Below are 13,718 nucleotides of genomic sequence, written 5' to 3' on the forward strand. Positions count from 1 at the left end.
TGTAGGAGCCAAGTTTTAGATAGGGCATATAACTTTATGTACTGCTATTAACTTTTATGTGTGGTGATCATTGCTATTAATAAATTAGTGTCGCTATACCAACTGTGTGGTCCAGGTATAAGAGTGCCCATTTTTTTTATATTACAACTGTTGGTTGTTGCTACTGTTGTGTTGTTACACTGTGTACTTACCTGCCGTGCAGTTGCTGCATTGTCTTTCTCCCTGTCAGCTACTGGGCCTCTGGAGATGCCTTTCTTCCGTGGTGATGGATGAACAGGAGGTCTCTGCCCTGTCACAATGTTGAGGGTGATGCAGGGATTCCTAGACTTCTAGGTTGGTGGGTATGAGCCCCCTTACCATTGAAGGCAGCTTATACAGCCAGGAGACTAGGGCTGTTTAAGGGAAGCTTTAGGAGGTGACCAGCTCCCTTTTCCCTGCCTATGGCCTAGTAATTGGTGTCATTGTACAGTGGGGGGTTTTAGACACTCCCAACCGTGACAACGTGGTCATCATAGATGTTGAATTCCTCCCAGGTCCCAAACATTAGGCATTCACCAGACAGAAAAGTCCTTTTATGCCGCTGTATTTACCTAAGACAGGGACCATTATTTGTTGAAAAGATATGAGAAAATTCAATTGAACGTGGTTGTCACAGGTGTTGAATTCCTCCGAGATCCATGCCTCATTCATTTTTAGAAATGTGAGGTAGTCCACACTGTCGTGAGCTTGGCAAGTGCGCTTATCGGTCACGATCCCCCTGCTGCACTTAAAATCCTTTCGGACAGGACACTCGATGAGGGGCCAACCAAGACTTCCATGACAAATTGTGCCAGCTCTGGCCACAGCTCAAGACTGCACACCCAGTAGTCCAGGGGTTCCTCGCCTCTCAGAGTGTCCACATTGGCCGTTATCCCGATGTAGTCGGACACCTGTCGGTCTAGGCGATCCCTGAGGCTGTATCCGAAGGGCGGCTATCGATGGGTTGGCTGCAAGAATGATCTCATATCCGAAGTGACCAACACATCTTCAAATAGCCCTCTTCTTGCATGCGCTGTAGGATTGGTACTGTTTCTTTGTGGGTGGAAATTCCTCTGCCAGCGCCCGCAACAGCAGAATGCAGCATCTCTTGCAGAAAGGCCTGGAAATGCTGCATTCTGACAGCCCTCTGTGATGCTGGTAACATGTCCGCCATTTTGTGTTTGTACCGGGGTCTAAGTACTTTGCCACCCAGTACTGGTTCTTTCCCTTTATGCTTTTTATACGGGGGTCCCTCTTCAAACACTAGAGCATTAAGGCCCCCATTTGCACTAAATTGGAAGCGGTGGAACGGCCTGGCTCCTGCTCATTGCCCAGGAAAATGTCGTACTCTGTCTCCTCCCCCCATCCACGAACAACACCAGGGATCCCAGAAAAGTTTAAAGCATGCTCTTCTTGCTCCTCCTCCTCCCCCCAGGCACCATCCTCCTCTGACTCCTTTTCAGACTACTGCTGACTTGTCTCAGATGGAGTAACCCCCCCTGGGAATTCATTCAGCATTGCGACTTCCTCATCTTTCTGCTCCTCGACAGCTTGATCAATGACACGATGCAATGCACGCTCCAGAAAGAAGGTGTAAGGTACAATGTCACTGATGGCGCACTGGCTACGACTGACCAGTTTGGTGATCTCATCAAATGGCTGCAGAAGTCTGCATGCATCGCGCATGAGAGGCCACTGGCGCGGTGAGAAAAAAAAGCTCCCCAGAAACTGTCCTGTTGCAGAGTTCGTACAGGTAGTCGTTAACAGCACGTTTCTGCTGGAGAAGCTTATCAAGCATATACAAGGTGGAGTTACAGCGCATCGGGCAGTCACAAATCGGACGTCTGACGGGCAAGTGGTGTCGCCGATGAACGTCAGCAAGGTGAGCCATGGCTGTGTAAGATCTTCTAAAATGGCTAGAGATTTTCCTGGCCTGCCGCAAGACGTCCTGGACCCCGGGGTATTTGGCAACGAATTGCTGCATGACTAAGTTCAGTTGTTCAATTTTGCCCTAATTCAGTGCGCTTAGCAGATTGGCAACTTTGTCGCACACCACTTTACCAACTGAGGCTCTTAGCTTACAGGCACAACAGCCACAGTACAGCATGGCAACGTCTCACCTGGCACGTCAAATAGGTTCTTGGGATCTAGGGGGGGGGGTGCAGCGGAAGAGACGGCAATAGTGGAAAAGGAGGAGTCTGCCGAGGAGGAGATGGAGGATGGAGTAGGAGCAGGAGGAGAAGAGGCAGGCCTGCATGCAATGCATGGTGGTAACACCAAATCCACACGGGTGCCACGGGTTACATGCTTGACGGCCGTCAGAAGGTTCACCCAGTGGGCAGTAAAAGTTAGGTACCTTCCTTGCGGTGTCAGATGTATCTTGGAACCGACACTATATTAATTTGCCGCTGAACATGGCCATATAGTTCAGGGATGTCCTTCTGGGAGAAATATTTCATTTCGGGGACCTTCTATTGTGGTGTGCCAATGGCCACAAATTCTCTAAAGGCCTCTGAGTCAACCAATTTATATGGCAGTAGTTGGCGGGCTAGCAGTTCCGACAAGCCAGCGGTCAGCTGTTGGGCAAGAGGATTATCCAGTGTCATAATTTTTTTACACTCAAACATTTGGGCCACGGATGCCTGCCTTGTGCGACGATGGCACGGTGGAAGGTGGAGTGGAGAACAAATGGGAAGAGAAAGAAGAAGGAGAAGAGGCAGGACGTGGAGCACCAGGAGTGTGGCTTTGTAGGTTCTGACAGCATTGTTCCCAGTGGGCTTGGTGATCGGAGGCCAGGTCCCTTCTTAAGGAGGTCGTCCCTAGGTGAGTGTTGGGATTATCGCGACTTGTACGTTGAGAGCACAGGCTGCAGATGGCAACACTATTATCAGCAGTTGACAAGTTAAAAAAAAGCCCACACTGCAGAGCCATGTGTCGGCGTCCTGGGACCGCAAGATGTGACCGTGCATGGTGGATGGCTCGCTCCAGATACATTTGCATCTGCTTTTTGCCTCCTGTGCACTGCGAGTTCTGCCTGCTTCTCCTCCTTCTCCTCCCTATCTGCTGCTCCATCTCTCTCTCTCTGAACTCCACTCCTCTTTCTCTTTTGTGGGCACCCACGTGATGTCCATCGACACGTCATCATCGTCACCTTCACCACCACTGACATTAGAGATGTCGGAGTAGGCAGCAACATCGGGGATCACCCTCCTTGGGCTGATCTGGATACTGTCGTCAGACCGCTGGGTGGCGGCTGTTGCTACCACCTCTTCTTCATCCGATGCCAAGAATGGCTGCGCATCGGTAAGGTCTGGGAATGGATAGGAAAATAATTCCATTGACTCGAGTGGAGGGGCTATGGTGGTGGTGGTGTATTTGGGGGTGCACACAGCAGAGAGTGAGGAGGGTGCAGATACAGAGGATGAGGAGGGTGCAGAAGAGGAAGGCTGAGTGAGCCACTCAACCAACTCTGGTGCGTCCTTTGACGTAATCGCACGCACCTTCTACAACGTCCCACTTAGGCTCCAGCCTTGTGCACCTGCCCGACCCTACCACCCCTGCAGAATGGCTGGCCTCTTCCTCTGCCTGTCATTTTCAAAATGACCCTGTGACAAAGTCCCTATAGAAGAGCAGTATGTGTGGAAGCAGGTATATAGAACCGCTTAATGATTTTTTTGCTGGAAGCAGGTATATCAAACCCCTTAATCAGTTTTTTTTGGTATATCACACCAGTTGAAATTATTTGTTCCAATAGCATTTGTCCCGCTGTATAGCTGGGGTATCTCAGCAGAACCGCACACAACTCCTGCAAATTACAAATGTACTATATGGAAATTATATGATAGGTATATCACACCCCTGCCTCAATCAGTTTTTTTGGGGGGTGACAGGTATATCACACCAGTTGAAATAATTTGTTCCAATAGCGTTTGTCCCTCTGCATAGCTGCAGTATCTCAGCAGAACCGCACACAACTGCAAATTACAAATGCACTAAACGGAAAGCATATTCTAGGTATATCACACCCCTCAGTAAGTCACACCTATCGATAGCACATCTATACCAGTCCTTAGAAGGACTTTTGTGGCCCTATTAACTAGCATTTTGTGTTCCTAACAGTCTGTCCCTGCTCCACACAGCAATCTCTCCCTACACTGGCAAAAGACTGAATGTAAAATGGCGGCCAGATCGCGTTTATTTATAGGGTAGGGGGTATGTCCATGTGCTGAAACGTCTCAATTGACTGTCCTGTCCCACCTGATGGATGTGTCATGGGTCAAATTTCAGCGCTATGCAAAAAAATATGGCGCGTGTGAATATCGCCATATGTTCGCAAGGAGGGAAAAATTGCCACAATCAGCTCTTATCATGGCATAGCAAGGATTAAAGTGCCAGCATCTGCGTTTTCACCGTTGCTGGTGCATACAGCAGGGGCTCGGCTGTCAGTGACTACCGGGTCCCTGCTGCTGATAGGACGGGCACGGCTCCGATCAACACGCCGTACCTGTACAGCGCTGGGGCTTAAATCACATCCCGCTACGCTGTACATGTACGGCGGTGGTTGGGAAGGGGTTAAGAACATCCCAATGTCTTCTGATACTTTTAAATATATCTTCCTCTTTAGTATATTGGGTAATAAGCGGTACTCTCATTTTCCCATTACTATCCTCTTCTAGATACTTATTCCTGCTATTCTCCTTTGACTTATTTTTCAGTTATAAAATTCTACGATCAATTTGTTTGATTTCCTGTTTGGTTTTTATGAGTTGTTCACTTTTGTAACCTTTTTGTTCAAACTTTATATAAAGATTATCTGCTTCTTGTTCAGACTGTTCCACTGTTATACAATTCCTATTCAGTCTTGTATATTGGCTACAATTTCTAACCGTATACTGTAGGTAAATGACAACTCATTAAAATAAAACTGTTACTATCTGTTGGTCTGTGAAACATTTTGGTTTGTATCTGACTATTATTTATAAAAATTGTGAGATCTAACAATTGTATTTTATGTTTGCTGAAAGTTGGGGTGAATTGTAAATAAAACTCATTTTTATTTATTTCCTTTAAAAATAAAAAGCTGCCAAAGAATCCTCCTCTTTTCCCCCTCCAAAATAAAAATTATATTGTCTATAAAACATTTTCAGAGTACCACGTTTGCATGGAGGTTCCCCTGAGGAAAAAACATCAGGTCCTCCAAACTCCCCATCTATAGGTTAGCGAAACTCAGTGCTAACCTGGTCCCCATCGCGGTCCCCCACTTCTGCAAGTAAACATGTTTCTCATATTTAAAAAATATTTGTATGTTAGGATAAACAATGTATTCTCCAATGCATTTATTCTACTGACTAGGGTATAGGTCATTTCTAATTTTCAATTATTATATAGAGGCAGGTGACTTCCAGAGTAATGATCTTTCCATTCTACCCCCTCTAAAAGTTGTAAAATATGTTTTGTATCTTTTAAATAGGCCGGAAGTGTTTGTACGCAGCCTTGTAATAATACATTGACCTATTTTGATAAATTGGAGTAAGACTACCTATGCCTGAAACAATTGGCCTTCCAGGTGGATCACTTTCTGATTTGTGCACGTTAGGGATGTGATAGAAAATAGATGTTCTTGGATGTTGTTTATTTATATATTTAGCTTCATTGAGATTTAAAATTCCTTCAGATTTTCCTTTCCTTGACTATCTTATTGTATCAAGTAAGGAGTTATTTTAGAATTGGCATGATCGGCACTTTAGGATTGTACTGAAGTTTATATGCATTCACTTGGACACTTTCTGTAGTAACCAATTGTTTAAGGTCAGCGCAGGTATTCATGAGACTGATAAACTTAGAACATATCATTGTGATTTCATTTTTTCTGATGTACCATCTGTAAAATGATCTTGCTATGTTATGTGATCTGCTCTACGTTTGTATATCTAAGCCAGCTCAGAGTCTCTGTGATGTAGTTTGCATTTTCAATATTAATTTGAATAAAGGACAAACTACAGTTGGTGATTAAACATTCGGTAAAGAATCTCTGTGTTTTTTTTATGATCCTCATAGTACAGGAGAGATGGCTGATTCCACAGTGAGTGCCACTGAAGTCAAGTTTCTGGGTCTCCTGGCCTTATCATTGGTTGCTCTCATAGCTGGGCTGGATACTGATGGAAATGTGGATATCATTCTTCATCAGCTAAGATGGCCCCCATATCCTCCAGTTCTCAGACAACTCCTTATTCACTCAAGTTGGAACTAAAAGCACAAAGGCTTCACCTTTCTCAAGAGTACCCTCCTACTTGATGTGTCATATATGACGTATGCTGTACTGCTGTTAGTGTGAAGCCATTACAAGATGGCGCTGGCACCTAGATATTTACATAGTTAACCAAAGTTAGCAAAACAATGCACAATGCACAAATGCCAATTGTTATCTCTTTCCTTTTTTTGTACTCTAGCCAATGGAAAAATGCCACGAGCCTCAGGGGGGATGCCCTCTCTGATGTACATATAAACTGCTTAACTTCCTGTAATAAATGAGAACTGCTTTGACCCTGCCTGGTGTCAGTGCTGTTTCTTCCATGCATGTAAAATCCTGTAATTAAGCCATTAATTTGGAGCAGCAGAGCATCTTTGGCTCTGATTGAGAGCAGCTTGGCGCCTAACATGGGGCTCGGGAGAATCTAGCATCGGTAGCCGATATAGATGACCTCCGAGACTTAATGAAAGGCACTTGAGGAGGGGACCGCGGCCCCAAGAGAAGGTAAGAAAACTTTTTTATCTTGCCTGCCTCTCATTGCTTCATTTCGTTAAGTCACGGCTGTATGTTCTATTGGACGATGGGTACACTGAGTAGCAGCTTCGGCTGATGTTGAAATCTCGAGTCCCTAGAACCTTAGACTGAGAAAAAAGATTTGCTCTGCTGTGGATTTCTGTTTATGGTTCGTGTTAGGCACCTTCACGGTTAACACTTAAGCAGAGCAAGAGAATTCCCCTGGCAGGTAGATTTCTGCAGCACCTGGACTGGGGCATCTTTACAGATCTTCCCTTAGGAGGTGGCAGATGGATTAGTCCCGGCTGGCAGACCAGATGTGGGAGCCAGCTCTGCTTGTTGGTGAGAAGGGGGGAGTTGCCGGCTGTTTTTGTCTTATAAACTTGTTGATTGTGTGTCTCGGAGGAAGGGCTGTCAAGAGTAGAGTCTGGTTGAGTGTTCTGTCTTGTCTGTCTGTGTACCAGGGGGGTACCATGTCTCTGTTTCCCAGTGAATATACAGCCCAGCGCCGTCACTTCCATTAAAGCAAGGGGGGCAATTGCCCCCTGGCCCCTGAGTCCTTAGGGGACCCCCGCGCCGGCCCGCAACTAACTATATTTTTTTGGGGGCAGCGGTGGACAGTCACACGGAGATGGGCGCTTCCATTGTAGAAGCGCTTATCTCCATAGTCATCTGTATCACCGTCCTCAGGACAGCGATACAGATGGCTGTGCAGCAGGGCAGGGAAGGGAGAGGTGTGTCCCTTCCCCTTCCTCTGATAGGCTGCAGGCACTAGGCCAGCAGCCTATCAGAGGCCAATGCAGGCGGCGCAATGACATCATCGCTCCGCCTGAGCCGTACAGAGCGGGATGATAAACTGAATCCAGAGTAGTGAGAAAAAGCATGTAGGAAAATAAAGGGTGGCTGAAACAAGCTCAAAAACAGTCAGAAGTCTGGCTGTGAGTGAGAAAAGTGTATAGAGGAGGTGTAGAGAGACGGAGAAAGTGGGAAGTAATGTTATGAATGTTATCATTAGAGATGAGCGAATTTCTTGAAAATTCGATTCGGCTGATTCGCCGAATTTGACCCCAAAATTCACTTCATGACGAATTACTTTGCCACGAAGCGCATTTTTTTGTAAGTAGTGGGTGCAATGACAGGGAGCTGCGATAGCGCATGATCGCGGCATTTGAGTGTACAAACAGTGTGAAATTATGATGATGTAATCTTGTGCCTCACGGGATTTCGGACGAGATCTTCAAGCAAGATGGAGACTGGCGGCCGTTCAAGCGCAAATGGATGTGGTAAGTTTAAATTTCAGGATTAATCAATTCGCTAACACGAAGCACTAGGAAATTCGGATTCTAGGCGAATAGAATAATTCCTGAAAATCGGATCGAATTCCACTTTGTGGAATTTAATTTGCTCATCTCTAGTTATCATGATAATGTGAAACCACCTCCCCAACAAAGAAAGGAAAATGGTCCACCCTATAATGGTCCTGGGGGATAGACCTGCAGAGTTTGCAGGACCCAGAACCCAGATTGGAGAGAGAGTTGTGCTGTGTGCGGTACTCCTTGTCCACACCGTTAGTTGACCGTGCCCGGATCACCATGTCACCTCGTTTTTGGTTATAGAGATGCGGACATGTACGGCTAGATCGCCACTAGCATGTCCGCAATATACCTGTCCTATAGGCCTGTGTCCTTTTTATTGTGTTTAAAAAATGATTTTAGAGATATGTAAATGAGCCTTGTAAGGTGCCCAAGGGGCTGTAATAACCTTCTTGGTGCCCAGCCACGCCCCCCTGTGAAGGAGCCCAGCACCACATGCGTCCTCCAAATCTCCTCCTTTCTTCACAGTTAGATTGCCGTAATCTCGCGATGCGCGAGCTCGCGCATGCGCAGTGCCGGTATAGTGTTCCTTCCCTGTGCTGGCATCAGCCTTAGGGAAGGAACTGCGCATGCGCGAGCTCGCGCATCTCGAGATTACGGCAATCTAATTGTGAAGAAAGGAGGAGATTCGGAGGATGCAGGCGGTGCTGGACTCCTTCACAGGGGGGCGTGACTGGGCACCAGGAAGGTTAGTACAGCCCCTTGGGCACCTTACAAGGCTCATTTACATATCTCTAAAATCCTTTTTTAAACACAATAAAAGCACACAGCCATATAGGACAGGTATATTGCGGACATGCTAGCGGCGATCTAGCCGTGCATGTCCGCATCTCTATAACCGTAAACGAGGTGACAGAATCCCTTTAAACATTTTAGCAAATTCAAGACCGGGCCCAATGATATCCCTCACTCTGGGTGATAAAGAAGCAGTCTCGTTTTTTCGATTGATAATGGAGCAGCCAAGACAGTTGTGCACAGCAAACATGTCCTCCTCTGACTTAATCTCTATGGACACCCATCCTTGTGTAGGAGTGGATGGGAAAGTAGGACACTCCCCTTTTAACAGAACCCATCCGTGTTAGATTTGACCTTAACCAAGCTTGCCCGGTTGCTGGTCAGTGACACCGTCCCCTGTTGCCTCCTGGGTGCAGACTTGCTTGCAAAAGTATGTTCCAGCATCTATACCAGGAGGTTGGCACTGTGAAACTAACAGGTGCCTTTAATGACCAGGAACTTTGTTTGATGGCCTTTAGTGATAAAACTCCCTGGTCCTGTGGAAGTGGAGATGAAAACTGGCGCCCCACTTCCCAGGAAGATGCAGTATCTCTTGAGTATGGCACAGTCAAATGCCATATCTCAAATGGTCCGAGACTTAAAAAAAAAAAAAAAGAAGAGGGGGGTTTTTAGGGAGATTGTATCCCCTTCTAACACTCTCTTTTGTACCCTGTGAAAAAGAAAAGTGAGAAGGGCAAACCCACCCAGAACCGAATGGTACATGACCTACGTGTTGTCAATGAAGCCACAGTTTTTAACACCCCCATTGTGCCGAATCCACACACCTTGTTGGCTGAGGTTCCCGCTACCTCTACCCACAAGCTTACCCACTCCACTCTGATTGATTTGGCAAATGTTTTCTTTTCAGTACCACTACATCCAGAGGTTGTTCTCCTGCAATACACTCACCTGAAGAATTATTAGGAACACCTGTTCTATTTCTCATTAATGCAATTCTCTAGTCAACCAATCACATGGCAGTTGCTTCAATGCATTTAGGGGTGTGGTCCTGGTCAAGACAATCTCCTGAACTCCAAACTGAATGTCAGAATGGGAAAGAAAGGTGATTTAAGCAATTTTGAGTGTGGCATGGTTGTTGGTGCCAGAAGGGCCGGTCTGAGTATTTCACAATCTGCTCAGTTACTGGGATTTTCACGCACAACCATTTCTAGGGTTTACAAAGAATGGTGTGAAAAGGGAAAAACATCCAGTATGCGGCAGTCCTGTGGGCAAAAATGCCTTGTGGATGCTAGAGGTCAGAGGAGAATGGGCTGACTGATTCAAGCTGATAGAAGAGCAACGTTGACTGAAATAACCACTCGTTACAACCAAGGTATACAGCAAAGCATTTGTGAAGCCACAACACACACAACCTTGAGGCGGATGGGCTACAACAGCAGAAGACCCCACCGGGTACCACTCATCTCCACTACAAATAGGAAAAAGAGGCTACAATTTGCACGAGCTCACCAAAATTGGACTGTTGAAGACTGGAAAAATGTTGCCTGGTCTGATGAGTCTCGATTTCTGTTGAGACATTCAAATAGCAGAGTCCGAATTTGGCGTAAACAGAATGAGAACATGTATCCATCCTCTGATGGCTACTTCCAGCAGGATAATGGACCCCGTCCCTGGATCCGATGAAAGCTGTAATGGCACCGGACGGGGTTAAAAGCAGAGTGTGCTTGGCGTGCACGCTGACCTGCATTCCCTGGATTTTGTGTGGCTGTCATGGCCCATAAACAGGTAGGAACTAGTGTTAGGGACCACTCAAATAGAGGCGACCTTGACGTGGTGAGTGGCTTACTACGCTTTGGCCAAAATGTACGCCAATGCCTCATCCAGCATGGAGTCAAATTGCTGGATGTAGAGTGCTATCACATTTGTATTTTTCGTTTGTATATGTATTTCGCCATAGTGATGTGCACCACATACAGGTTGTGCTGACCCAATTCCCCACATTTTTTCTTTGTAGTATATATTGAAGGCGTGGCGATCTCCTTGGAGTCATTGCACACCTGACCAGTCAATCTGTCCTGGAGGCTGGTTTTAAAGTCAGTATAAAACTGAGTCTGCTTATATAGAACCTGCCAGTGGCCATTTGCCTCCAGGAGAAGTATGTGGTGGGCTCAGCGTGCATGTTGGTACATGCATCCCTGGATCCGATGAAAGCTGTAATGGCACCGGACGGGGTTAAAAGCAGAGTGTGCTTGGCGTGCACGCTGACCTGCATTCCCTGGATTTTGTGTGGCTGTCATGGCCCATAAACAGGTAGGAACTAGTGTTAGGGACCACTCAAATAGAGGCGACCTTGACGTGGTGAGTGGCTTACTACGCTTTGGCCAAAATGTACACCAATGCCTCATCCAGCATGGAGGCAAATTGCTGGATGTAGAGTGCTATCACATTTGTATTATAGTGATTAATATTGTATAACTGCAGGGTCAATGAATAATGAGAATTTTGGGACTTTCTAGCTAATAATGAGAAGCTGGTAATTTTCCATAGCTTTCTTAAGGTTTAACCCCTTCCCGACCAGTGCCGTAATAGTACGAGCTTCGGATCCTAGATCCGCGGTTGCTTCGGTCAAAACTTCTTTTTAATGTTGTACGGAGATCCGGTGAGGTGAAATGAGTTATAACTTCAGCATTTAATTACTAAACTCGAAAACCATTGTAAAACAGTTATACAAAGTTGGCTTCTGTATACCTGTTTTGTAGTTTTAAAATGTTTTTCAAGTTTAAAAATTCAATCCCAACAAATTTGCCTCGCTGGAGTCCATACATTTTAATGCTGTACAGAGACGGATCTCCATACAGCATTAAAATGAAGTTTTGAGCTAAGCGATTTTGGATCTAAGATCCAAAGCTAACGTCGTTCATCCCTAATCTTTATCATAATTCTGTTTTGGAATGTTCCTCTGTTCTTCTACTTGCCTATTTATCATTTCACTGCCCACTGGGCATTACCATTTGGCTTTCCAAAGGGGCTTGTCCCTTAACAATTTGATAATGTCTGCACTTATTGAACAGGAAATAGTGTGTAGAGAATCTCCCCTCCAGCTGGCAACACCAAGTTGTCAATTTATTTGGAAATGTTTAGTAAGAATAAGAGAGAAACGGCAGAACACAGTTATAAGCAACGATTCTCCAGAAGAACATTAATATGCTCTAATGAACTACACATGTCTGGAGAGCTGGCAAATCGTCTATATGAGAAGAATTTTTTATATTTCTGCTGTAATAGCTGTAAATTAATGTTGCTGTGTTAAGGGATCTGCTCTGCATTTATAGACCTGTGCCGGCTCAGAGTTTATGTCATGTAGTTTGCATTTTCAATGTTTGCATTTCAATATTTGAATAATGACAGAAAGTTTGTCGTGACCTTTAGTAAACGCTCACTGCTCATTAGTATCCTCATAGTACAGGTGAGATGGCTGATTCTACTGAGGGTTACACTGAATTCCAGCATAATGGTCTATTACCCTCAGCACTAATTGCTCTCCTAGCCGGGCTGGTGATACATTCATTTATTATAGCCAGCAATGTCTATGATTGGTGGGAAGGAAGATCGGTGACTCCTGTTGACCACATTGTAACCTCTCTTGGGATTTCACAGATGTGCTCTCAGTGTGCAAACACTCTAGATTTGTTTTTAGGTCTGAGCTTTATTATTCGGAATGTGCGTTCACGTGTAACTTTACTTATTATAGATGTAGTTTATGCTTTCTTTACTGGTACCAATGTTTGCCTAACAGCTCTGCTCTCCATTGTCTTCTGTCTGAAGATCTCCAACTTCCACACCAGACTGTTCCTATACCTGAGGAGGATGATACTACAGAGGACTGTTTTTTTTATTGTAGCCTCAGTGCTTCTCTCCTTTTTTAATTGTTTGATGGCCTTGTCGATGACTCTCACTGAGGTGACCAAAGATGGAGCATACAAAATAACCAGCCATCTGTTCTTGAATTGCTCTAATATTAATAATCTATACCACTTTTCTATTGGATGCTTCTTTCCACTGCTTTTTTATTACTTCTCATCCATCCTCCTCTTCAGTTCGCTGTATTATCACGCAACAAGGATGAAGATGAACAAAAATGTAACCATCAATTTAGAGACATATTACTCAGCGATGAAATTTGTGTCCTTCACTTTCATATATAACACTGTATATTCCATTGGCCATTTTTTGTGTGCTTTTTATTACTATTTGCACTGTGTGAGCCTTCCATGGCTTTTTATTTTCTTGGGATTTCTCCCAGCTCTACATTCCTCCTACCTGATCTACAGAACAGCCAAACTCAGGAATCGGATGTCCAAGGTTCTTCAGAATGTGATTGATTTCTTATTCCAAAAGAAAGATTAAGAAACCAGAGAGAACATAGTGTCAGCAGCAAAATATGATAGGTAACCAAAAAGTGGAGGTGTTTAGTTGTGTTTGTATAGTAAACTGTAAGGTTGTGTTTCTTTGATAAGTGACTGTTCAGTTATAGAGATGTCATATGTAGTCAGAGTTATTTATAAGGGCTGGACAGAAATTAAGATTGATGGGTTAAAGGAAATGTGTCTTCAGAATATGTGTCCTCAGAAAATGACTTAATGTTTAAATCATATTTTTATTCTCAACATATATTTAAAGAATTTTGATGGTGTTATGTTTAATTGTCCATATCGATATCTATATCTTAACAAAAAATATAAAATGGTTTTTGCACTGGCCACTAAGAATAATAATAGGCACCACTTCTTGGTTTGTACAGATCACTTTACTGCAGTTACCTGCTTATC

The 13,718-nt window shown here is 44.7% G+C and overlaps 1 protein-coding gene across 1 annotated transcript; it reads left to right on the forward strand.

Moving 5' to 3' along the window:
- The first annotated feature begins 12,216 nt into the window (after positions 1 to 12,216).
- Positions 12,217 to 13,296, forward strand: LOC120998943 (taste receptor type 2 member 7-like). The gene has a single exon (XM_040429819.1). It carries the CDS (start codon positions 12,361 to 12,363, stop codon positions 13,294 to 13,296), a length of 936 nt encoding a protein of 311 aa, XP_040285753.1. The 5' UTR covers positions 12,217 to 12,360.
- The last annotated feature ends 422 nt before the right edge of the window (positions 13,297 to 13,718 follow it).

This window comes from Bufo bufo, chromosome 4, assembly GCF_905171765.1.
Source record: "Bufo bufo chromosome 4, aBufBuf1.1, whole genome shotgun sequence".
Lineage (NCBI taxonomy): Eukaryota > Metazoa > Chordata > Amphibia > Anura > Bufonidae > Bufo > Bufo bufo.